This window comes from Mytilus californianus, unplaced genomic scaffold (genome assembly GCF_021869535.1).
Source record: "Mytilus californianus isolate M0D057914Y unplaced genomic scaffold, xbMytCali1.0.p SCAF_1, whole genome shotgun sequence".
Lineage (NCBI taxonomy): Eukaryota > Metazoa > Mollusca > Bivalvia > Mytilida > Mytilidae > Mytilus > Mytilus californianus.
This window is the reverse complement of record NW_026262581.1, coordinates 64,011,329-64,038,038: the sequence shown is the minus strand read 5'-3', so window position 1 is coordinate 64,038,038 and position 26,710 is coordinate 64,011,329. Positions and strand designations below refer to the sequence as shown.

Sequence of the window (26,710 nt, the reverse complement as noted above, 5' to 3'; positions counted from 1 at the left end):
GTATTTCTTTAGAAAAGAGGTTATAGCATTGACTTTACAGATTGGTTGTATATTATTTCAAACAAACAGCTTTTTAAGAAGTATTTTCTTTCTTTCACTACCGGTGTTTGTTACTCGAGAGCGTAAATCAAGACATTCTGTTTTTCAGCAAACAAGCTTGCTACTTAAATATTAGAAAGTGATGAAAATTGCCGTAAGCATGTTTAGTTAATGTTTCATCCATTTAAAAGCTTCAAATTCTTTTCCCAATCGCCTGTCAAACATTGTTTATTTTCGTATATTTTTCTTCATCCACCATTATAAAAATAGTTGTACAAACCACAGATCAGATGTGGTATTCATGGGAAGCAGATCAGCTATGACCAAAATCAGGTAAAATTGTAGATTTATATACGATTATTTTGTTACATATTGACGAAATTTATTAGAAAAACTTTCTAATTGTGAAAATGATGAAAATGATGAGCGCTGGCAAAATCAATGCAATGTGGACCATGCTACTTACATAAAAGACAATGTGGACCATAGAATTTTTGGTTACAACCATCTGGACAATTTCCGTTTATAGGGTTACATGTTACATCGTTTTTACATCCACACTGGAACTGGCATTTAAAGCCAAATTTCCCAGGGGGACAGCTAGCATCTGAAATAAAAACAGTTTAAGTTGTTTAATTGTTCATGTCACTTCAATATTCACTACAATACTAGAACCTTTATTTCAACAAAACTTTCAATAAGGACAGCATGTTGATAATGGTTTCATTTACAGTACACACTTGTACGTGCATCTGATATATTAACGTAAAAGAATTGTTTCTCATTTTGTTATGTCTGGGCCTTATAACTATGCAGTATTGTTTTGCTCATTGTTGAAGACTGTAAAGTGAAATATAGACATGATAGATGCTTAAAATGCCTTAAATCCACATTTGGACTCTGTTGAATAGTTGTCTCATTGGCAACCATACCACATCTTCTAATTTATTATGTACAATGGCATTAAAAAGCAAATATAGAAGATACTGCAAAATAAACATGAATAACATTGTCTATTGAATGCAGTGACTACATGAAAATACATGTAATTTGTTTTGAGGAAATGAATTTGCCTAGCATTAGCATTATGACAACAAAATTTTATAAATACATTGTAACTCACTGTGACCACTGAAGCATAAAAATAAAAGCAAATTTTTGCTTTGACATTAGCCAATAATGTATAATTTTGTTTAGCAAAAGTAGATAAAGTTTAAAGAACAGGCACCTTGAATTCCTCCATTACTACATACACACAAAAATCATAATTTTTGCAATTTTTATTTTCAGTGTAAGACTGTTCCAACAAAAACTGTCAATTTTTTTATTCAGATTTCTCAAACATAAATTTCAAAATAATGTGTGTAAAACAAATGTTGAAAATCACAAATTCAACAGACTGTCAGGTACAAACAAATCATTTAACAAATTAGAACAGAGTTGTTTGACATTTGAGGTCTGTACAAACAAAATTGCACATAATCACTTAACAGCAGTATATTATCCATTGATAAATGATGAGCCACACAACCTTTAAAATGTCATTCAATCATTTCCCAAATCCTAGTGTATCAATAATGAATTACAAAAAAAACCAGAACAGTTATTTCTGAAGGTCTTTAAATCCTACTGTATATACTTTCCAATAAATATTCATCCTTTACTTCACTAAAAAGTGTTATACCGAGAAATAAACTTTGAGAATGACATTATTACATTCATAGTTAATTTAATTGTATACAATTTTAACCCCGCCGCATTTTTGCGCCTGTCCCAAGTCAGGAGCCTCTGGCCTTTGTTAGTCTTGTATCATTTTTAATTTTAGTTTCCTGTGTATAATTTGGAGTTTAGTATGACGTCCATTATCACTGAACTAGTATACATATTTGTTTAGGGGTCAGCTGAAGGACGCCTCCGGGTGCGGGAGTTTCTCGCTGCATTGAAGACCCATTGGTGGCCTTCGGCTGTTGTCTGCTCTATGGTCGGGTTGTTGTCTCTTTGACACATTCCCCATTTCCATTCTCAATTTTATTTTAATTTGTATTTGATGACCTACTGTTACTACATGAAGTTCAAGATGAAAGATTGGTTCAATTAATTTTAATTGGAACTGACCAAAGAGGTTTTAACAATTATAATGATAATTTACAGTACAATGAAATTACAAATTGGTTAGCAACTGAAAGGGTTGAATTTTAAATTGTATACAATATTCTACATTTCATAAATCATATTACATTTCACATTCTTGCTAGTCAATCATTAATTTAAAAAATCTTTGGCAAAAAGACTTGGGACAAACAGAGATTGAAGCCAAACAACTGGATACGAAAAGAAATCAGAGTGAAACCCAGATTCCGTAAAAATTTAAGTTCATGTTACGCTTCTCCTTTAAACACATATTAAAAATAAGTTCAGAAAGTCTGACACCATATATTCAATTTGAAAATCAAATTATAGAGTTTTCTGAAATTTCAACTGTTGAATGCTTAAAATATTGTCAATTGTACATTTTATAATACTGTAACACTCTAATTGTATATTTGAACCAACACCTGAAGTGGTGATTGTGTGGTACACATGTAGGGTAAATAGTGGGTGGATACCTAAAGGTACTGTATTCCCAGTTGTCTATTACCCATGCATTCAAGGTTAGAAATAAAACAACATTAAACATGTTAAAGACAACACCAACAAATTACTGCAAAGTTATTTAGGTTTACATGTTTCAATAATAAGCATGGCATCTTCAGGACAAGTAATAGTAAAAAATTAAGTGTAAACACTGATGTACAAAATATGCGGTTATGCAGTTCGCAGGAAGTGATGTCACAATGAAGTAATAGTTAAATAAATTGAATGATTGTTGGTCACTTAACATCCAGTGGCAAATATTTCATGCATGTTCAGGACAAGACTAGACAATAGATTTCATCAGGGATGAAGGTAGGGTGAATTTGGCCTTGCAACAGGCCCCCCAAGAGTTGTTGCAAGGGTTCTTAACGTGCAGAGAGCGTAGCACTCTCTTTACACTAAGCATTGGATTTAAAGTTCCAATTCTGACCAGGCATAATTCCCCAGTCACCCTTGGGGGAAAGTGGTGTAAATAAATAAAATTATTTACAAAACAGTAATGTATATTTTTCTGTAAAATATTTTGAAAAATACACCAATGGTACCAGCGGGGTTCAAAACCTCAACCTCGTGATCTAAAGCAACATTAAATCAACTGAATCAAAGAAGATCTTCCCCGACTAAATCAGTTACAGGTAATTGTTTTGTGGTTATATCATAATGATTTATCCGATTTATCTATAACACTGAGGGCTTGTTTCCCTGGTATTTTAAGTACAATGTAGCATTTGTCTGTGACATATTTAATTAATTAAAATTTAGTGCCATAAAGTGCTTTTTAATATGGATATCTTTTAAGACACAATAACTTGGATGATTTGAAATATAAATATTCTGATGGTGAGACAATCACCAATACATCTTATTTCCTAAAGAAAAATGGTATACAATTAATTCTACATCTTGTGCATATTTGTTTTGAAACTGAAAGTGGTCTATAATTTTTGGAAAAAAAATAATGACTCACTAACTGTACCTTTTGACTTTGTATAAATTACCTCGTACAACAAAAGCAGTCTAATTAATACTATACCCAATATTCAACCTTATATAATATACAAATCAACCAGCAAATGAAGTATTTTTACCTGATAAAACAAAAAATAAGCATAAAATCACAAGTAAAAGTTTTGCATCGCCGGCCATTGTTTTCAATAATAAAAGGGACATAACTCAAATTCACCTATACTAATCGGGTCACGCTAGACTTGAACTCAGACCCGAAAAGACTAAATATACATTTTTCTATTTTTCATCAGGCCTCTTGAAATTTTTATTTTATTACAGAAACCTTACAGTTCACAATAAAATGAAATGGCTGAATGTAACGGAAACTTTTTTAGTTGCTTAATTAAAATTTTACTTTTCATTTTTTCAAATCATATTTCTCAGATTGTAATTCCTTAAAACAGGAACATATATATTGAAGTTATACTGTTCCCAGCTTAAAAGCAGAGAAATAATACATTTATATGTTCAAAAATCTATTTAAATGAAGAAATAAAAAAATATACGCGAAAATGACATTTTTTTTTAATTTCACGGTTAGTTTTCTTTTTTCTTTGAAATATAGGACATGAGCTAACGAAAAGAGTGACCTTTATTATTATTCTATTGGTGATTGGATATTATAACCTCGTACTGAAGGTGTGCCTATATTGGTAGAATATATACAGATACAGATACAGATTACCATAAAGACATTTTTCAATGGTCACTTTTTTTTGGTGTAAAGTGTAAGCTTTCTCCTTATTACGTAAAGAAGTTCTAAAACTGTTTCAGGGTCAGTTATCAGACCAATCCATTCATGTCCTATGCAAGTCATTAAAAAATAAACTTTAAAATAAAAAATAAGCTTAGTTTTCCCTATAGGAACTTATATTTTTTCATGCCGTCTAGTCAGGCCTATCACTTTCCCGCTTTATTCCGGTTCTTGTTCTGTTTAGGCCTGAATACAATTGACCTTCGAGGAAAAATACAAATCCTTTTCTTTAACCGACACATTTTGAAGGAAATCCATTGAATAAATATGTTATATAAATGTCATATAAATCAATTATGTGACCTTTATATTTTCAGGTCTATTTGAATTTTTGAAAAGTAGATCGGGTGTCTTTTTCTGAGCATTCCTTCTGGGCATGATTCCAAAATACTTTTTGGGTTTAAAAATAGTTTACCAAGTATCATTTAATATACAAGAAAAACAGCTAAAACTTTAAAGATTAAACTATCAAAAAATTAAGTGTCATTAATTAAGTGTATTTAAAATTTTCAGAAAAAAATCCTTTTAAAATCAAGGGTAGATAATTATATAGATTAGAATTTTATAGGACAATATGTGTTTTTTTTTTGTTTTTTTTTTGTATTTTTCAAGAAAATAAGGCCCGCGTGACCCCCTATTTTTATTTGATATATAGGAAGTAGTTATGAAAAGCAATTTCCTCGTTGAATTTTAACCAGTCATCAATAAGGAAAAAATAAGTTTCCCCTATATAACCCATATGAAATAACTGTGATTTCGTTAATTTGAATGTATTTTAACGACAAAAAAAAGTCCGTGACCCTCAATTTTTATATTGAAATTTGAAAGTACATTGACCCAGAAGTTAAAGAAAAATCTATCGTTTACACCCCAGCTACCTTAACGAGGTATTCAGAAGATTATTAACCATAGTTATTTGGTGTATGGGCAAACAAGACGTATTCTAACATTTAATACATCAAATCAGAGACATACAATACTATATGTCTCTGATCAAATTAAAGCTTTGAGTAATACACTAGTCTTCCTGTGCCTAAATCCGGCAATGGACATTGGAGCGAAATAGCAGGACATTTGAGCGATCAAAAAAGGACGTTTGAGCGCCAATGTATAGGACATTTGAGCGCCGAAATTTTAGGATATCTGAGAGCTGAAATGAACAATAATCATAGAACATTTGAGCGAAAAAAAATAAGAATGATGAAGGAGTACCTCTTCCGTTCGCCAGCGGGGTTTATAACGCACAAAGTTTAAACTATCTTTTTCTTGTAAAAAAAAACCAGAGCACTGTCATAAAACTTAAAACTCGACAATGGCATTATTTACAAAACAGTTCGGGCTTGAAATTTATATTCTAGGCCTCTGACACAGAAATCCCTCGTTATTCTGTTCCTTCTTGTCTGTTCGGCTCTGAGGTGCTGTCGCATACAAGATTCTTTTTTTTTTCCTTATTCGTCTCGGTCAAAAGTATATCCATTTTAACATGTATATGTATTAGTATTAAAACCTCAAGTGCCAAGGGACAAAGAAATTTAGAACAAAGAAAGTCTGCATAGCCAATGAATTATAATAGAATTGATTAGTAAGTAGAGATACTACAATTAATAAGCCAGAACCGGTCGAATTACTCGGGTGTAAAATCAAATGAAATATATTTATTTTAAAAAGTTACTTTTTTTCTTACTTTTTAAAAATATTTTCTTAATTCATATAAAAGTATCACACGACATTTCGCTCAAACGACCTATTTGAAAATCCAGGTAAGGCTAATATTCCGGCGCTAAAATGTCCTATGATGTCGGCACTCAAATGACCATGTGTGCATTTTTTATTTTCGCTCAAATGTCCTATGCCCGTCTAAATCAGCTTATTTTAACAGCTCTTCATTTACCATGTCTTTGTGATGTCAAATGTGTTTGACGTGACTCCTACCAAAAATTATCTTGAATGTCATATATAATGTGTGAAGTGACGTTGATAAGTTGGCACATATCTATTAAAACGGAAGTTATACCAACTGCTCTTGAAGGTTAACATATTTTGCTGTACAATTCTCTCAATTTGCTCCGATGTATTCCAATCGTACACAGCTACTTTTGTACATGTATTTTTTTTCGTCATTTATAAACTTTGAAGTACTGAAAATGTACCGTGAGGATAAGTAATCAACTACTGCATTAAGTACACCAACATTTTTGTATTATTCAGTACCATAATTTCACAATAATGGGTTTGACCTCAAAGTTTTAAGTACAAGTTATGTACTTTTATGTGTAACACTATTAATACACAAATTGAATACGTATTAAGCAAAATTGCACTTTCATTGAAATATTTTATCAAATTATTCGAAAGAAGTACCCTATATTTAAAGTATCCACACACATGAACTACATAATTGATCATGATCGTAATATGTAAAAGATATACACCTTATTTCTATTTCACAATCGTTCCCGCAAAACGGTTGACACCATAAGAGAAAATGTTTGACACAGCAAAGCAAAAGTCATTGTTGCATGACATGTATAGTTCAAGTGCTATTCCCATATAGCGATAAGTTCTTTACCCTAATATAGCGATAACGATCGTTAAACTTTCAAACGGTGATTTGAATAAATTCAAGAACTGGATAAAATATTGGTCTGGCAGCTAATGCCAATGTTTAATGTCGCCCGCAAAACCATTTAATTCTGTTCATTTTTCTTGGTTTTAATGTTGCAAACCCTTTAACTTTTGCTTTTGTGTTTTATCCATGCATGCCTTAATATGTGTGTTAAAGCTGTTTGATGGAACTTTTGTGTTTTATGTATGCATAATATGAACTCTTGCTTTTTATATTTAATTGTATCTGTGCATGTCTTGATATGTATGTATTGTTGGATGTGCTTTTGTTTTGTCGGTTTTAAAAGCTCTTCAGAGAGAGCTTATGATTGTAATTGTCAAGCATATACCAACTTCAAATAAAGCTTTAAGTCTTATGTTTTTGTAATGATATCGTTTACGATTGAATATAAAGCAGAAGAAGAACGATATGTGTGACAGTGCAGTGCTATTTCAAGGAAGACTACTGTATATGTACAGACGAACCGACTGTGCTATGTATAGACCATACGCAGTTGATGTAGGTGTAACGGTAGATACTTATTTGTTTTGTGTTCTGGCGCCATTTGTTGTCTATTGACGGGTTAAGATCATGCATACAAAGTAGACCATATTGTTTCTGAGGTGTCCGTAGTTCTAGCTTGATTGGATTATATATGGAATCCAGATTAGCTTTAGACTTATCGTTCAGTATTTAAAGAGAACAAACAGCAGTTCACAAAGCACTACACAGAAAATCTAAAGATTAAACAACACGAACCCCAGCAAATATCGTAACTGGTCTCCTAATAAGTCAGCAGTTCCTGCTCCACTAGCGACAGCCGCTGTAGTGCTCATGGTAAAATCTGGAAAGTTATATAGTTAGCAACATTTGTTTTAAAGATTCCACATGTAGGCCTTGATTCCTTAAAGATTAACGACCAATATCACAAAGACCATTTTGGGAACAGTCAATTGTAATTCAAGTCCAAAAAATAAGGTTTTTTTTTCTAGATGTTATGTATTCGATAATATTCCAAAACGACCTTTTCCTTTACAATGTTGAAACAAATAATAGTATTCACTTGATCATGCTAAGAAACATCAATTTACTTCAAACGTTGAGAAAGATATAATTTTGATTTTTTGGAGTATTTTCGTAAATATTTCTTTTGAAACTAAAAATTCAAAGGACTGTGTAAATTAAGGAGATGCGGTATGATTGTCAATGAGACAACTATACACCAGAGACCAAAATGTGAAACAATTAAAAAATAAAAAAAATCAATGGCCCAAACTTTAGTCAAATAATGAATTTCTTCTTTTTCTAACATGCTTATTGAATATGATATGTTAGAGGTTTTTGATATTTTCAAACCAGGGATAATCTATAAATCTGCTGTAATGTCCCAACTGGATTATATGTATATATTAAGAACCCAGACAAAATTTTGAACACAGTGCAAATACCATATATATAAATATTGCATTAACTGGGGTTTACGACCAAAAAAAAATAGATCAAACTTACCTACTTAACCTTGTACACATCATACTCCCTCATTGAGAATAAAAGTAGAATATCTAAAAAAAAGTTGTACATTAACATTTTTTAACAAAAAACAGGGAAATCTGGTAAAGCAATTAATCTTGTATGGTGCATGTTTTACATTAGCGTACACGTCATGACGTTGTCCGGTAGTTTAAAGTATGTAACCGTGGAAGCTATCTCACTTGGCTATCTTTGATTACTTCTCGAAAATAAATATCTGATAATTAGATTCCTACTGCTCACTATTTATCAAATTTTACATGCCAGATTCTTCTCTTGGCAAATAAACAAATTTTTGTACTAAACATACGCCCTGCCAGAAGAAAAATGAACAGTAAACTATTTGGATTTTTATTGTTTGGATTTTTTGCAGGTAAGTTAATAAATATTTGTTAATGATTGTTAGAATATGAGTTTAGTGATGGGAGTATCATCAATAACGATTAATAAAAAATAACGATAACACGAACGATATATGACGCTAAAGATTGATCGATTGTTTTTTTACTTAAGTCCAGTGGCAAATATTTCATACATTTCAATGACGACAACAAAGCAAACTATAGATCTGATCAATTCTATTAGGTATGTGTACAGAGGGTCTATCGGTATGTGAACTACCACTAAACAAAAACAGGGCATGGTTAGTAGGGACAGATATTTTGTCTGCAATATACCACACACGGAAAAGGTGTTCTTTTAATGCAGAGAGCGTGAAACTTCCCATTCCAACCTGACGTGCCTGTGTATTTATACATCCAGTACAACTGAAGGTACCAGCATGTGTTTTACTGGCAGACTGAAGTAGTCTCTGCAAACAAACAAACCGAAACAAAAAAAACAAATAAAACAACTAAAACCCGAGTATGAACAATAATATAAAAAAACAAGTAGAAGATACCAAAGCATTTTAGTACAAAGGGAAGAAATACGAAATTCATAAAGCAATACACAGAAAAGAAACGAGACATATTCAAGCGATACGACATAAAGCTATAAGCAAAAATCTACACATAAATGAACAACGAACCCTTAAACTAAAGCTGCCTGCAACTCTAACCCTTACAAAAAGAAAACGTATCCAGCTTCGCAAGCTGATTTGGGAATTTTAGATCCATATGACGATAACAGTAGTAAGATGGTGCGTTTTAATGCTTGAAGGTAAAAGCATACCAACCCTAATATTGAAATGAGACTTTTAATTAATTGTTGTTAGAAAAAATTGCATACTAGAAGCATGACAAGGGCTCACTAGGGTATAATGATATCGTCACCGGGACTTATTTTTTCCTGCAAAATAAAACCCTTGTTAGGGAAGGATGTCAATTTGGCTGTGTAGGATGTATAAATACGCAGCCACGAACAGTTAGAATAGCGACGTTAAATCCAATGCCTCGCGCTCCACATTCTCTGCTTTTCTGTACAAGCAGGAATTTAATAATAATAAAAAAAAGTGATATTTCACACTCAGTTCTATACGATAATATCAATTATAAAGTTAACAAGTTTGGGAACTGTCATTTAAATCTTCTTTTTTATGACTGAATAGGCTTATTACTAAAGGTAATAATTAAATGTATCAATATAAGTACTTTATGCATTACACGTGTCAAATGTACTTTAAACTACAGTCACATATATTACAGTGTATGACTGCAAGAACTCCTATCAACAGGTTAGGTGTCCAGATCCTTTGGTATTGTATTGTGAATCAATAAATATCATGTTCTTGTAAAATTTTGCAACGAAAAAAACACATTACCAAACATATTATATTAGTATCTGAACGGCAATGCGAAGCTTTACTTCGAATAGAATTTTAGTTTAGAATGTCATTCTTATTCATTTTCTGGATAAGAAAAAACCAAACTTAAAATTAGCCAAAATCTATCAAAATGACAGCTTTGAGCAATCATTAGGCAATTTAAAGTGCATCATATGTTCAATTCCCTCGATCTTAATATATTTATATAAATAAGAATAAAAGTTTTTACATTTCTGTATTTTCTAGCGCTTTCATCCATCTTGGGACTTGCCAAGACTATGTTGTTGTCATGAACGTCGTTCATATAGAATAAGCATACATTGTCTCAAAATATAAATTTTATTAATAGGATATAACTATTTGTACTCGGGTCAAAACAGGACAGAAATGCTCGGCTTCGTCATCAACGTCATAAATAAGGCGATATATACGGTCAGTGACCGTATATATCACAAATGATTATACGGTCAATGCAATTTGACTGCGCAAATAGCACAGCTGCAGTATAAATGACAACAACATAGTCTTGGACGTTGTTCATGACAACAACATGGTCTTGACAACTCCCCGATGGATTAAAGCCGGCTAGACAATAAAGACATGTAAAAACTTTTCTTGCTATTTTAAAATAGTCTGTCAGATTTTTTTAAAACACAAAGTGTATATACTTGAGTTGCTTACACAACATATGGCAATGACTTTAATCTTCAACAGCGTTTGATGACTATGCTCCCCCGAAAGCTGCCTTGTTCTGTTTGTATCCCGTGTAAAGAAATTTTCCATTTATTTAACGCCGGTATTCGTTCCTAAATTAAAAGGTCTTATATGATTATATATAAATCAGTTTTTAATTTACTATCAGAAACTTTATCTAGCTTACCCGCCCCCTCCCCACATTCACTCTATACCTCTTAAAGTTGCATAAACAAAAGAAGCACTTCTAACATTTGTACAATCAGATCAAAGTACTTTCAATAGTTGAACACTTATTTGTTTTGTTGTGTCAAATATTCGAAACAAACATACCACACTTCAACATCATAATAAACATATAAAATACAGGAAAAGTTAAAGTTAAAGACAACAGTGACTATCTGAAAAAAAAACAATTGTGTATTTTTTTTCTAGTGATAATCTACTGAAAATATTTATTAAACAAACAAAAATTGTTAATTCTCTGCAGATATTAGGCGTGATACTAGTAATTAACATTTTATGTTATCAGTACAAACGTACGGAGATTACGACTGCTTATCTTTGATTCAATCAACTTCTGTTAAAAGGAATTGGTCTGCATACTTTCTAAAAGCTAATCTTTTAACTTTATTTGAATAAAAGATGTGGGATAAAAGCCATCAATAACGTAATTCAACAACACAACAAAAATAGAAAAGCTATCTAGTGGTCATCATACGATCTTCAACAATGGACAAGAGTCTTTACCTTATATCAAGCTCTCAGTCGTTCCGAAGGAGCCGTGGTGGCCGAGTGGTCTAAGTAGTTCAACTACTTTACCAATAGCCTGTCAACACTGAGATTGTGAGCTCGAACCCCGCGCGTGGCATGTGCGCTCCGCTCCAATCTTAATTGACAAAGATTGCACGTTTTCCTACCGAAGGTCGGTGGTTCTCTTCGGCTTCCTCCACCAACAAAAACTGGCCACCACGAAATAGCCAAAAGTGTTCAAAGTGTTGTTAAAACATAAAAAATTAACCAATCATCAATCAATCGTTCCGTGTCTAGACAAATTGAGAATAAATTTAACAGAGACTACTAAAGACCTATCAATAAAACCAACGTGTATCCTTAATTATATTTTACAGGTTTAGGACTTCGACATTATGTGACGTTAGATGACAAATATGTCCCCGGATCTTTTTGTTGTTCAAATAACTAGTAGGTTACTGTGAACACCAATTTCGCAGTCTATTTTCACAACAAAGGTGAGAAAATTGTGAAAATTGATCAATACCGGTGAACGGGTATCACAAGGCAGACGAGCTAATGGAGAAGCGCCATAGTCCACATGCGGATTAAAGCTATTTGTAATATTTTGTGGACAGTAATGTGTTGTAATTTTAGTCACCGATTTACTATTCCTAAATGCACCTTAGTATCTTCCCGTGGCATGTTTAACTGCGTGTTCTATATTTATGCGTTATCATGTTTGGATACGGAACAAGCTATACATTTTGGTTTTGGTTCAAATAAAGTTAATTTGTCTTACATATACGAAATTTTATATGAACTGTTTGAGGTAAAAGCATGTAAAGCTGGATGACATAATTCATAATACTAAAATGTACCTTGTTTCTATTATGAATTTGTAGATGTTTTATCAGAACTACACTCACCGATATGGTTTCCTCCTCCGTTCATAAAACCACTACCAAAGAGGACAAAAAGAAGTGCGCAGTGTTACAATGATCTTGGTTGCTTTACCAACACTTATCCTTACAACAACACAGGAGATGCACTGCCACTGAACCCACGATTCATAAGAACAAGATTTTTACTATATACCAGTATAAATGATAGATTTCCGAGAATCATTAGCAGAGCTGCGTCGGATCAACTAAGCAGAAGTAGATACAACAGCAATTTACCTACAAAGTTTATCATCCATGGGTTTGAGCAATATGGAATGGTTAGTTGGACAAAACAAATGGCCAGACAGTTTATTCTGAAGGTAATATTGACGTATAAATTGTAAAAGTAATATCCGGATGGGCTTTGCTCATTGTTGAAGGTCGTACGGTGACCTATAGTTATGAACTTCTATGTCATTTAGTCTCTGATGGATAGTTGTCTCATTGGCAATTATACCACATCTTCTTGTTTATATATGACGTTTTTTCTTCTTGATTCAGAGTTTTTACTTGTGTTTTAATCCAGAGCAGATTATTGGTGATCATATAAAGGAAGTGCAAAATGTACATTTTATTCTTTTCTGTATAGGAACCAACAAATGTGGTGGTAGTAGACTGGGGACACGGATCAGGGTGGCCATACACACAAGCAGTAGCCAATACCAGAGTTGTCGGTGCTGAAGTTGCAAAGATGATCGAGTTCCTAATTGAAGAAACGGGTGGTGATGTATCCAAATTTCATTTAATTGGCCATAGTTTAGGAGCACACGTGGCTGGGTATGCCGGGGAGCTTGTAACAGGTCTTGGAAGGATAACAGGATTGGACCCAGCTGAACCTAATTTTAAGGGTACTGATGTTAGAGTTCGGCTTGATCCCGGAGATGCAAACTTTGTCGACGTTGTGCATACGGACGGTTCACCTTTTGATGAAATATCAGGTAGAAAGGGCTATTTATTAATCATACAATAATACATAACAACTTGCTCATCATCACCGTGATCTCGTAAGACATCGGAAACGCTTGAATTTTGAATTAAGTTCTAAAGCTATCAGATCTTTATGTAGCATGAACATTTCAATTTCCCTATTACCTTCGTATTCTATGACAATCAAAAGTTCTAGGTGTTATTCTGAACGCTTTCAATCTTGTAATCCACACTATTTAAAAAAATAATTTTGCTCCTTAGTTGAGTTATTGTCGTTAGTTACTTACTATTAACATCTTGCATTCGCTGCATTTTGGGCATGGATAAAAAACAACATACATTTCGAATAAATAACATATTTGACATAATTTTTTTCAATCGAATGATTGTCGGAAATCCTTTTCAATGTCAGAATAATTAAAAATAATTTAACAATAAATGTCTTTGGTAATTCCAACACCGGGTTGGTTGTCTAAAGGGCTAAAAGTAATTTTCAAATATTTTACGACAGAAAAACGGGGTCGGGTAACTTCTAATGACTTATTCGCAACACTAGAATATCAGTCATGTTATTTAGAAAACTCACATACAAAATTCTCCGTGACACTTGTACTTGTTTCTGTTTAAAAAAAGAAAGACACCGTTTACTTTATTTATGTTAATATGCCGTGTAATCCCACCGGAGACGGACACTGGAATGGAAAAGATTTTACTATGACCTTAATCTACGATTATTTATACATAGTTTTATATTTACCTATCATACGTATCTAAGGTACAGGGTTGGTTTTTTAAAAGACAAATTCATGTACTTCATTAACAGAACTGAACGATGAACTAGAGTTTGCGTACATAATATAGAGAAGAACTGGATATGCATTCATACAAACGAAGTTCATAGCATCAATTATTAAACTTTAATTGTTGTATGTTAATCGTCTGTAGTTCCACGTCCCTTTTCATTCCATTACATTGGAAAAGCGTAAAGTCATTTTATTTGATCTTTGAGGCTGTACATCTGTACAACATTAACTTAAGGTGGTACCCAACACCTTGACTAATATTAATTTGGCTCGTTTAATTTTCATAAAATTTTGACAAAATGTTTACTTTGACCCTTTGACAAAAATATAAAAATTTCAAAAAATTTGAACCAACCACTTTATCAGAAAAATTTCATTGGTTATATAGCAGTTTGACAAACACTAATTTTGATCATTGAGAAGCTTAATATTCCTTAACAATACAACGTAATTAAAACGTTTAGCTGATTTTTACAGAGTTATCTCCCTGTAGTGTTAGGTACCACCTTAAACCCCGGTAAAGTATGATGTCGTACTCTGTACTCATATAAAATGTCTGTTTAAAGTGTTCTTATACTGTAGGGGTCTTTTGGGTTTTTGTGTGCGTAGTTTGGTGCGGTACAAATTGAAATTTATTGCTTATTCTTCGTTAGTTCATATCAGATTATACTCGCGTTTGTGTGTACTGTTCTTCTTTCATAAAGCCTGCACTTGTTATTGAAAGAAAACTGCAGTTGGTCTTTTAACATTTTGTTTGCATATTTTGTTGTAAAATTAGAGAGTATAAAATCAAACATTATCTGATTTCAATTCGTAAATTGTTTTCAACAGACAACTATTTCATAGAATTTTCGAAGGAATAATTAATAATCTCAGATATTTTATTATTATTTGGAACTTCGGAATTTGGCATCTATCGTAATTCACAATTGTAATCTATTTCAACAACATTTCTTGTATTAATGGTGTATTTACTTTAAGGTTATGGGTTGATAGATCCAGTTGGCCATATTGATTTTTACCCTAATGGAGGCAAGAACCAACCAGGTTGTACCAGAGAGAGTTGGATAAACTTGTTCAGTCAGTCTTATCGCCGTGGAATAGCTGGTACTACTTTTTTTGTTTGTTTTTATACAATAGAGCACTGGTAACATTACTCATCTTCATTAGCTCTCCGCCAATCTGATACTATTTCACAGGACTGTCATCTGATAATAAAATATCTGTCAAAAAGAAGAGCCGCGGTATATCTATAAGATCTACAACAAAAGAAACATACTTTTGTTGCTGTACGCACTTGATATGATCTACAACAAAAGAAATATGCTTTTGTTTGCTGGTCGTTAACGCAAGGTCACCACGAGGCCTGCAACATGGAGCAAAAGACCAAACCTCACTACAAGATATAGACGGTCTCTATCATCGATTTGACTGGAACTTTTTGCTACAATGAGGTATGTGTGGATTGATTAATGCAGATGCTGGTGATATCAACAAATTATAGACTATAACGGAAAATGGAATTCAGACACATACAGCGAAATATACCCGACAATTATGGTCATAGTATAAACAAATAAAGAACAATTGTTTGATAGACACTGAGATTACAATCACCAAAGACCAAAGGACATAGGTGTAAACGAATATAGGTCACCATATGTCATTCAACAATGAGCAAAACCCATACCGTATAGTCGGTATAATAGTTCTATTTTTTGTTGTCTAAGTTGTGAGACCTAAATAAAGACATTGTCATTTTGTTACAATATATTATAATGATTATTCTGAGTACTCTCGTTATATAAGGAGGGGATACGTCCGCTCAGAATTTGTCGGATTAGGATAATAATACGCTCAACTTCCACAGTCTTTGTGTTAGCTGGTAAAAGTACAATGACACTGTGACATATACTGTGTTTGGAGAAAACTGAGTTCGATGTAAACCGTAGTTTAGTGTGTCGTCCATTTTCATTGAACTAGTACACATTTTTGTTTAGTGGCCAGCTGAAGCCCGCCTCTGGGTGCGGGATTTTCTAGCTGTGTTGAAGACCCATTGGTGGCCTTCGGCTGTTTTCTGCTCTTTGGTCGGGTTGTTGTCTTTTTGACACATTCCCCATTTCCATTCTCAATTTTATTAGGTTGGCCCCTCCGTAAAATATTTAGTATGTTTTCGAGTTGAAGGTCACTATATTAGCACATACCGACCCTTAACATTTGCATATTTCGAAATTGATATAAAGAGTTTAAATCTAATCTGGTATCCCTCAAGCATTTGACAATGATAACGAGAGGTATGATATTTTCCTGCTGCAGGGCTAAATACATGTATGTGTTACAAAGAGTAGATTTATACTATCCATATACACAATTGTTCTGGCTGGTTCTTATTTAAAACATCGTACTCGGTCGTCCAAAATATGCATATAATATTAGCCGCTGGATTTTAGGTCGTCATCCATCTGGTGATATTGAATCAACGAACAATTGTTCAGAAACATTATATTTATCGTTACAGGCACAGAAAACAGTATTTCTTGTAGTCACAGCAGATCTATAGCACTGTTTACAGAATCTATCAACGGCGATTGTCGATTTCGGGCTTTTCCGTGTGATAGTTTTAACAGTTTTAAAAACGGACAGTGCATGGCGTGTGTTGACAAACCTTGTCCAACAATGGGAATAAATGCAGATAAATACGAGACTAGCGACAAAAAACCAAGAGGAAAGTTTTATCTTGCAACAGGAGAGTCTAATCCTTACTGTGGTGAGTTTAGAGATATAGAAAATAGTGAAAACAAGTTTGGTTGAAAACTGTATTTTGGTACACAAATGATTGAAAATATATCCCCTCAACTTTAGAAATTTATTAACAATCCATACTATTCAGTATGACTAATAAACAGAGTAAAAAAAAAACGAAATTTCAACTTAACTTGTGAACTTAACCTAATTACAATGCTAGACAACACATTAAGAATACTAGATATGAGCAGCATAACTTTAACGTTGCCAATTCGTTCAAGATGTGATCATCATAAAAGGATTGGTTCCAAGGAACCGCCAACCTGTTGACATGTGAAATATCATTGTTAGGTAAATAGAAAGCCACTCATAATTATGTTAAAAATCGTAGGAGGCATGCATACGAGTCGACTGTTCTTAATGACAACAAGGGAACTTTGGTCTCCATTCGCATACATTTATTGCAAACTAGTATCATTTTTCAAAAAGTCAATTTTCACTAAAACAATATGACAGTTTCATTGTGATATGATTTCTATGTGTATAACACGTGTTCCAGATGATTTCTATGTGTATAACACTTGTTCCAGATGATTTCTATGTGTATAACACGTGTTCCAGATGATTTCTATGTGTATAACACTTGTTCCAGGAATAACCTTCACCAGAAACACAATTTAAGAAAGCAAAAGTGAAAAGTTTGCAAGTATAAATACAAAAAATCCTAAACAGAATAACTGAAACCACTTCCAACTCATAGTCAGTCCTGTTATCATTAAGAACAACCCATCACTTCTACATGTCTCAGATAGTATTTATCTATATTTACTTACAATGATATCTTTCAATATAATATAAGATTCGTAGGTACTGGTACATTTGAATTTTTCAGTATTTATATCTTTTATATTCAATCTGTCACTGTTAATGAATTCATTTGTTTTATATCTACATTTCAGGGTATATGTACGGCATAGCAGTGCATGTAAGTTCTGACATGCAACCGACTGAAGGCATATTAGACCTGGCATTTAAAGGACAGGGTGATCAAACTGCCAATCACACTCTATACAGGTATTTGTTAACTGTAGCTGCTGATATATAAATATATATATATATATAACAAGTCTAAAAGGGTACAACATCACCAAAAAATAATTAAATCATGAACAAATTTTAGATATTTCGGATAACTAATATCCTTCATCAGTAAGATGTAAAATGAATCTTATCTTGACATGTGGTAGTCAAACTGAAATAAAAATCTTGAATGCTATACAAATTATCAATAATCAATACGCTGGTAATTTTTTTCAAATATTGATGCTTGGGAGGAGGAATAAATTTCTTAAAACTGTAAGAGTCTAAAACGGAATCCTGAGTTACTGGAAACATGTGATGGTAGGGAAAATGAGTGACACATTCTATGTATTTTCATTTATGCCCTCTGGGGAAACTGTCCTAAGCTTTCTTATCCAAAATCTTTCCCGAGCAAGTCTGTCGGCCCTTGACCAACCCTCGTTGTGGTCTATGATAGTGATGGTAAGTTTTTTGAGATCAGCTTGGGCGTGCCCAGGTGATCTCAAATGACGACTTACGGGGAGGTCGGGCTTGCAGGTGTAGTCACTTCGATGACCATTCATGCGTTTGTTGAATGACTGTTCTGTCTCGCCAACATACTGCATGCCACATCGACACTGAAGAAGGTATACAACATTCTGGGTTTTGCAAGTTACATTGCAGAATATAGTGTACACAGACCCGGTGGAGTGGCAAGTAAATCAACAGTTGAACAGCTTTTATTAGAGGAGACATCAGCTCTCACAAATAAGTCTTTATAAACGCCTAAAAAGTGTACACAACAACACCAATAACAAAAAAAGGAAATATAAATGTAATTATTTATAAATATTTCGGATAACAGATATCCTTCATCAGTAAATATGATTGTGATGTTGAATGAATCATATATCAGTCTACTTAGATTAAACTATACCAATCTTGAAATTTATACAATAAAAATGTCAAACCGAACATCAGGTAAGACGCTTGCACAATTCTAAATATGTGTTAAACACGACATAGGTTATATGACTAATTACAACAGAGAGTTCAAATATATGCTTTAAATAAAAATAATAATGTGCGATATGAACTAGCACAATTCTAAAGCTTTAACGATGACGACAGTTATGATGTTACAAGAACGATTGCGTCAATAAGAATTCCAAATAAACAGCACTGAACGATCTAAATTTGTAAATATTTCAAATTTGACAACGGTAGAGTAGTTGCAACAGAGTCTGCGTATTTAAACATCGCAAACAAACGGCCGTTAAAATATAATAATAAATTTTGACTATATATATATATACAAGTCTAAACTAAAAACAACGTTCAAACCTATGATTGCGTTGGATAAAAACCGCAATTTTTATACGTTTGCATGCAAAACAAATTTCTTGATAGAGGGGTCTAAATACAGCACAAACAACATTTTCCAAAAGACCAAATGAGTGAAAAGGTATATTTTAACAAAACGCATTTGACTAGCAGGTCGAACAACGGATGTTCTTAAACCCTGCTGACTGCCATGGCGATTGCCAAATAAACGGATCACCAGATGTAAAAATGGATCTTAATTATTAATTTAATACCAAACAGAAAACAATAAACTTGCGGAAAAGATGGTGTACCGCAAACATGAGGTGCAAACATTTGTACACCATATTCGGATTTCGACAAATAATGTCTCTTCAGTGATGTTAGGAATCGAAACGATATTTGGAAGGCCATATAATTTACCTCAATTTGGGATTGACTCTTGAATTTTGAAGAGTCAAAATAGGTTGAACGGATCATATAAACCCGAAGGCAAATATAATACAAGCCCAAACGAAAAAATATAAACAAGTCTAAATTGAAAACAACGTTCAAACCTATGATTGCGTTGGATAAAAACCGCAATTTTTATACGTGTGCATGCAAAACAAATTTCTTGGTAGAGTGGTCTAAATACAGCACAAACAACATTTTCCAAAAGACCAAATGAGTGAAAAAGTATATTTTAATATATATATACCGGTATATAGATCGATGTTCGATGTTCGTTTATTCCGATCTCGTCACAGTTTCAAATAATTTCCCAGTTTGGTCTATATCTGTTCTTTGTGTTATTCTGTGTAAATTTATTTCATGACACATAATACAATCACGACTGAGTTGACTTTAGAAAAAGAACAGATAGCATGCTAAGAAGAAAACTTACAATCCCAAAAGGGGCAACGGAAAAATTTAAACGGACGGATTCTTGGTAAACGACAACGGGAAAAACATTTGAAAACATTGCAGGTCATCGTACAATTCATCAATCCGCAAAACCAATACCGTATAGTAAACTATAAAAGGCCCCGAATGACAAACTGTGAATCAATTAAAAAAAAACACAATTACCTCATTTTTACTACAGCAATAAACGAAAAACAAATATTTAATATATATTTATTTCTCAAGTATGTATATTATTTTTTTTTGTATATATATCTATATAAAATAAGCAGATATGGTATGATTGTCAAAGAGACATCTATCAACCAGAGACCAAATGACTTAGCTTCAAGCAACTATAGGTAACAATGAGCAAAACCTATACCGAATAACAAGCTATAACATGCCCTTGACATGACAAAATGTAAAACAATTCAAACACGAAAACTAGCTACCTGATTCGTGTACAAAACACCAATAGAAAAACAAAGATATAAAACAACAAACGACAAACACTAATTACAGGCTCCTGACTTGGGACAGGGACATACAGAATGTGGCGGGGTTAAACATATTTGAGGACCCCCCCCACCCCCCCACACTTAACCTGGGACAGTGATGTACACAGCAAAAGGGCTTACTATATATACTATTTTAAAATACCATTATATTTCAATTTGCTGATTTGCGATAAATATAACAAGACGGTAAAAGAGAGCAGGGAAAAAAATCAGTTTTTTTTCACATTGAAACCAACACGACCTAATTTATTATTATATAATGAACTTTCAATGTTATTGCAAATGAGCGGTAAAAGAAACAGTCGAAAGTAACAGACAAATTTATTGAAATGGCGGTAGAAACATTACATAGATCTCATAATCACATTTCAGAAAGGAGTATAGAGCAGGACAGGTGTACAGCGAGTTGTTAGTTTCACCAAACCATTTATCTACACTCAGCACTCTTACTGTCGAGTTTCTCGAAAACAGTGAAGTTTGGTCATGGTTATGGACTGGTAGAATTCAGGTTGACAAGATAGAAGTAACAGATGGTCTTACAGACGAAATGTAAGTCTGATGTATACTAACATTATTACTACTGGGGGCAAACGAGTAATACAATCGTTAGTTCATTGGTAGAGTTTCCATGTCTATATCTCGTAACGTGATAAATAGGTATTAGGTGTTTTGTTTGTTCTGTACTTATCTTATCTTATCTCCAGTGGTTTTAGGAATTGGTATTAAATGAACTATTAGACATAACAGAAGAACAATTGAACATTAATATCTTTCATACTATCTAAAGAATAACACATCCATTCATTAATTATATTTTTTGCTACTACAAAAAAAAATCATCATAGATACCAGGATTAAAATTTTGTACGCAAGACGCGCGTTTCGTCTATAAAAGACTCATCAATTTTCATCTGTTGCCTTTCCAAAAGCACTTATTTATCTTCACAACAACCTTTTATTGTTCCATTACTATATTTTGTTGACATTTTAAAGATTTTGGCAATCTTAAAGGACAAATTCCAAAAGTAAACAAGAAATCTCATGCACAATATGAGACTTCGTATCTTTATTAACATTCATCATATTTAAACTCACTATTCTTTATTTATTAGAAAAGGCTTGAACTGTAGATTTATCAATGTTTTTTTTTCAAAAGAGATGGTAGGATATTTATCTCTTGAAACTTCTTCGATCTTTCAATGTTTTGCCAGTTTATATGTATATATATAAATGATAATACAAACCACTACAAACCAGTAAAAGTCTGAAATGGCCTATATCTGTACTCGACTGTACTAATTTTTACTCGACCAGTCTGAATTGGTCTGAATTTTACTCGACATTACTCGACCCCAGTCTTGACATACTCGACCGTACTAATTTGTACTTGACCCTTATCTTTGCAATTGAAAAAAGTCTGAACTATTACTCGACCAGTCTGAAACAGTCTTAACCCATTCTCGACCTGTACTCGACCAATTTTTTCAGTCTAAACCATACTCGACCAAAGGTCTGAACAATACTCGACCAGCCTGAACCATACTTGACCAAAAAACCTATATTGTTTTTTAAATTTTAGCTGTTAAAATCAATTTCTTTTTTTTTGACATGACACCAGCCACAATAAAATAAAGATATATATAAAATATATTTTTACATCCTTACATGATTCTCAGATTTATCAAATAGAGATAGTTAAATTAAATTATCTTATATAATAATTTAATTATATTAATTTTAAAGTTTTAGAGTTTTGTTAAAAAAAGATTTTCTTTTAACTAAAAACCACACCTTTACTGAGGGTAATAAAACCTTATTAAGGTGCTTCTTGTTTGGCATGTGTGTTTTTTTTTTTTAAACTTAATTTTCCTAAATTCCTAAAGAAAAACTATATAGGTTTCATGGTTACATACAATAGTTATATAATTATCTTTTTAATGAGGTAACAACAGCCAAAAAATCACTGAAATTGTTTAACCTTATATTAGAAATACATCTATTCTTATTATAATTTGGGATATATTATATATCAAAAGGGGATACAAAAATTAAAGAAATAGATAAAATTTTTCTTCTGATTAGTGGTAAAGTATAAAGTAATACCTCCTGCTTGGGGCAAACTCATTAAAAAGATCACACCTGGTCAGAGAGTATTAATTTCTAATTAACATTCATTAAAAATTGCAACATCCTGTAAAACTTAAATCGCAAGGCCTTTTGAATTCACTAGATAAGTAATACACGAGTTTAAGAATAAAGGGCTTTCTTTTTACCTGTAAAACACACATATACTGAGGTAAATAAACCTTATTAAAGTGCTTCTTGTATGCCATGTCTTTAATTTCGTCAAAAGTTATTTAAATTTAATTGAAATAAATTTTTTTCTGCAACTTTCGAACACATTTCCTTTTTTAAATGGTTATCAAGGATTGCTATGGAAGTTCTATTATCATGATTATATTAAATTCTTGGTTTTACAAAACAAAGGTGTTATTTTCAAAATTTATTAAGTTGCTTTATATACTATTTTAAATATATTTTAATAAAAAAAATGTTCACTGCATTATTAACTAAACTCAACTGACACCATAAATCTATACAAGGCTTAAGTAAATGGTGAAAATTGTCCAGTAACCATAAAATATATCTGAAACATTCAAAAAAATTTGAATAACATTGAAAATATTAGTCACAATTCAGTTTTGAGATTATTTGATCAGTTTGTTTTATTTTTATTTTAAAGGTGATATATATATGTAAGTGTTGATAAATATGATGTTGAATTTATATTATGTTTATTGTGAAATTTTGGTTTCAATGCCATATTGAATACATTTTAAATTTCAAATTGTTGTTCAAATTTCTAGCCAGGGGAAATAGCTGTAAAAACAGTTCCTAAATTGATGAAATACAACAGATAGATACAAAAATTAGGTCTAGGTTGGTTAAGACTTAGTCGAGTATGGTTCAGACCAGGTCGAGAATAGTTCAGACTAGGTCGAGCATGGTTCAGACTAGGTCGAGCATGGTTCGGACGAAAATAAAATGGTTAAGTACTGGTCGAGTACAAGTTCAGACTGTTAAGTATGGTTCAGACTACAGTCGAGTATAATCAAGTAAATTTCAGACCAATTCAGACTGGTCGAGTAAAAATCAGTACAGTCGAGTACAAATATAGGCCATTTCAGACTTTTACTGGTTTGTAGTGAACGGGTCGCTGTTGTTCAGAAATCTAATTTGTTAATGTCATAAACACTGGTCGAATGTGTAGAAATTCGACGATTTTGTATTTACCAGTTATCTCTGCACATTTTCCTTCAACTGTTTATGAAGATTATTAAATTTAGATTTCATAGTATATAATGACCTATAATGACTCTTCCTTAACCTATCCCTATCATCTTGATGCTTCTCTAGATTCGCCATTTTCGAGTTTACCATTGTCACTTAAAATATCTTAATCCGTCTTGAAATAAGGTTAGTGTGACGTCCATTTTCACTGAACTAGCACACATTTTTGTTTAGGGGCCAGCTGAAGCCAGCCTCCGGGTGCGGGATTTTCTCGCTGTGTTGAAGACCCAATGGTGGCATTCTGCTGTTTTCTGCTCTTTGGTCGGGTTGTTGTCTCTTTGACACATTCCCCATTTCCATTCTCAATTTTATTTTCTTCAAAAATTATTGACCAGATCATTCGTTGCAATATTCATCTAAAATCTTAAAATCAGTAAATTCTAATAAATCTACAGCTTTATTGACAAAATTGTAAATTGTATTATTATTTTCTGTGTAATCTCTCGTACATAATTTCATTTGATACCGGGAAAAAATCTCCTATTATTTATAATAATTGTATACTTATATAGACTTGATTTTTTTTCAGAACAAATTTTTGTGGAAACGATGTGACCATCAGCTCTGGAGGTCGTGTAGTTCTAACTGGTTCATCCTCACCCTGTTAAGATATATTATTGGATTATGTTGAAGGGCAAACATATTTCCATAACTATTTACAATATAGTGACTGCAAACTTATTCAACTATCATGTATGTTCATGTTGCAATTGTGTCTATAATTTATAAGAAGATTTTCAGTTTCACACGAAATTCATAATACATATAGTAAAACATATTTGACATCTGTCATAAATTATAATTGTTTTATATTGTTTCAACAAAACCAAATAAATGTCTGCGAATTGAATCTTGTTTCCTTGATAAATATGAAAACGCAAGGGAAATGTAAACTATATATATTTTGTGTAAATATTTTTTGGAAAATGTTAAGTGCCAATCTGCCTAAGAATCAGGCAGTGGTGAAAACTTGACAAACAAAAACCCACTCAGGTTTACATTGATTTAAGTTCAATATGTATAATGGTGCAGGAATATACCATTCGTTTTCTTTTCCTGCTCTGGTATTACAAGATATAGTTTGGTTGAAATGCACTATATATTACCAATTAAGAGGAGCTAACTCCATAATTTGCTATAATTTTAATCAAAAGTTATCTAGAGATTTCTTAAATTACCAGACACGCAGAAACGAAAGACCAACCATTGCTAAATCAGTACAAGGTTAACTTTAAAATAGGATGGTTAGGTCGGTGGGTTTTTTTCGGTCATGTTTTGAAATTCTCTAAATTGCCTGATTCTTACAAAGACTGACATTTTAAAAAGGGGTTTAGTAGGAAAACACCATGACTCACTGCATTGTGACCTGAGTGTCCAATTGACTACTGCAACAAAAACATTCTAGTATGTATTATACTTTATCTTTCCTCTAGGAGTTCTACACTTTAACTAGACATTAAGTGCTTTGTAATTGGACGATACTTTAAAAAAAAAGAATTGGTGGTTCTAAATGTAATAGATAAAACATATACAAATTTTTCTCTAATCAAAGAAAGATGACTTTTATTCCTGCTATACTTTTATTCCAATGTTTAGATTAGTAAATTAAGGCGACAGTAGTTTACCGATGATCGCGATTAATCGATTAAAGATAGACACATCAAAGTAACAAACAAAAACTGAGGGAATCGCATAAACTCCAAAAGGAGGTCGACAGGGTAAGCGTCTTCTGCTATACATGTATCGCCCGCCAAGCGAATTCACAGTCAACATGTCACAATCGGGAATATGACACAATCGGTATAATTACAGATCAGACGACTTTATTGGTATCTTAAGAAATAAGACGACGAAACATGTCGCTAGTGAGTGTAGACACCGAAACATCGTATAGGTCAACCAATTCGTGATGGTGACTGTACATCCTGTGTAGTCGTTCTAACTCATAATTAACTCTTTTGAAGCAGTTTTTGTGTAAGGAGCACACCCCTGTTAATGTAGTCCGGTCAGTGTGAAAACGAGCGTAACGTATTAACTAAGAGATGTAATCTCTATCCGATGGAGTACAGGATATGTTACTGCTATGAATTCAAAATTGACAAATGGAAATTTGAAATCATTACGTATGTCATAGATTCTAGTTTAAGCAGTCAATCTGTGTCAATATGGATGAAAAGATCAAGATATCAAGCAGACATTCTTCTTACTGTAATATCTGTAATCTGAAGTTCAATGGGATATAGCGATGTAGATTGAGTGAAAAACTAAAATAATAAAACACCAGAGGCGACAGTAGATTACTCATGTTTTAACCATGCAAATCTATTAATAATATACAAATCGAGGTAAAAAAAAATAACATGAGAGAACAGTGCAAGACTGGGCGTGTCGA

At 32.7% G+C, this 26,710-nt stretch overlaps 2 protein-coding genes across 3 annotated transcripts in view; one reads left to right on the top strand and one right to left on the bottom strand.

Moving 5' to 3' along the window:
• Positions 1 to 3,833, bottom strand: part of LOC127706006 (receptor-type tyrosine-protein phosphatase kappa-like) — a 41,063-nt gene extending 37,230 nt beyond the window's left edge. For both annotated transcript variants that reach the window (XR_007984151.1, XM_052210405.1), the window contains exons 1-2: positions 3,762 to 3,833; positions 506 to 646 (exon numbers count right to left, since the gene is read on the bottom strand). Coding sequence is in view for 1 of the 2 variants with exons in the window: in XM_052210405.1 (XP_052066365.1) it covers positions 506 to 646; positions 3,762 to 3,819 (199 nt within the window). In the remaining variant the exon portion in view is untranslated. The remainder of the gene's footprint in view (positions 1 to 505; positions 647 to 3,761) is intronic.
• Positions 3,834 to 8,800: 4,967 nt separating this feature from the next.
• LOC127706268 (inactive pancreatic lipase-related protein 1-like) lies at positions 8,801 to 25,168 on the top strand. The gene is made up of 8 exons (XM_052210773.1): positions 8,801 to 8,943; positions 12,666 to 13,024; positions 13,294 to 13,642; positions 15,416 to 15,541; positions 16,953 to 17,201; positions 18,139 to 18,253; positions 21,340 to 21,516; positions 24,848 to 25,168. Exons 1-8 carry the CDS (start codon positions 8,898 to 8,900, stop codon positions 24,924 to 24,926), a joined length of 1,500 nt encoding a protein of 499 aa, XP_052066733.1. The 5' UTR covers positions 8,801 to 8,897; the 3' UTR covers positions 24,927 to 25,168.
• The last annotated feature ends 1,542 nt before the right edge of the window (positions 25,169 to 26,710 follow it).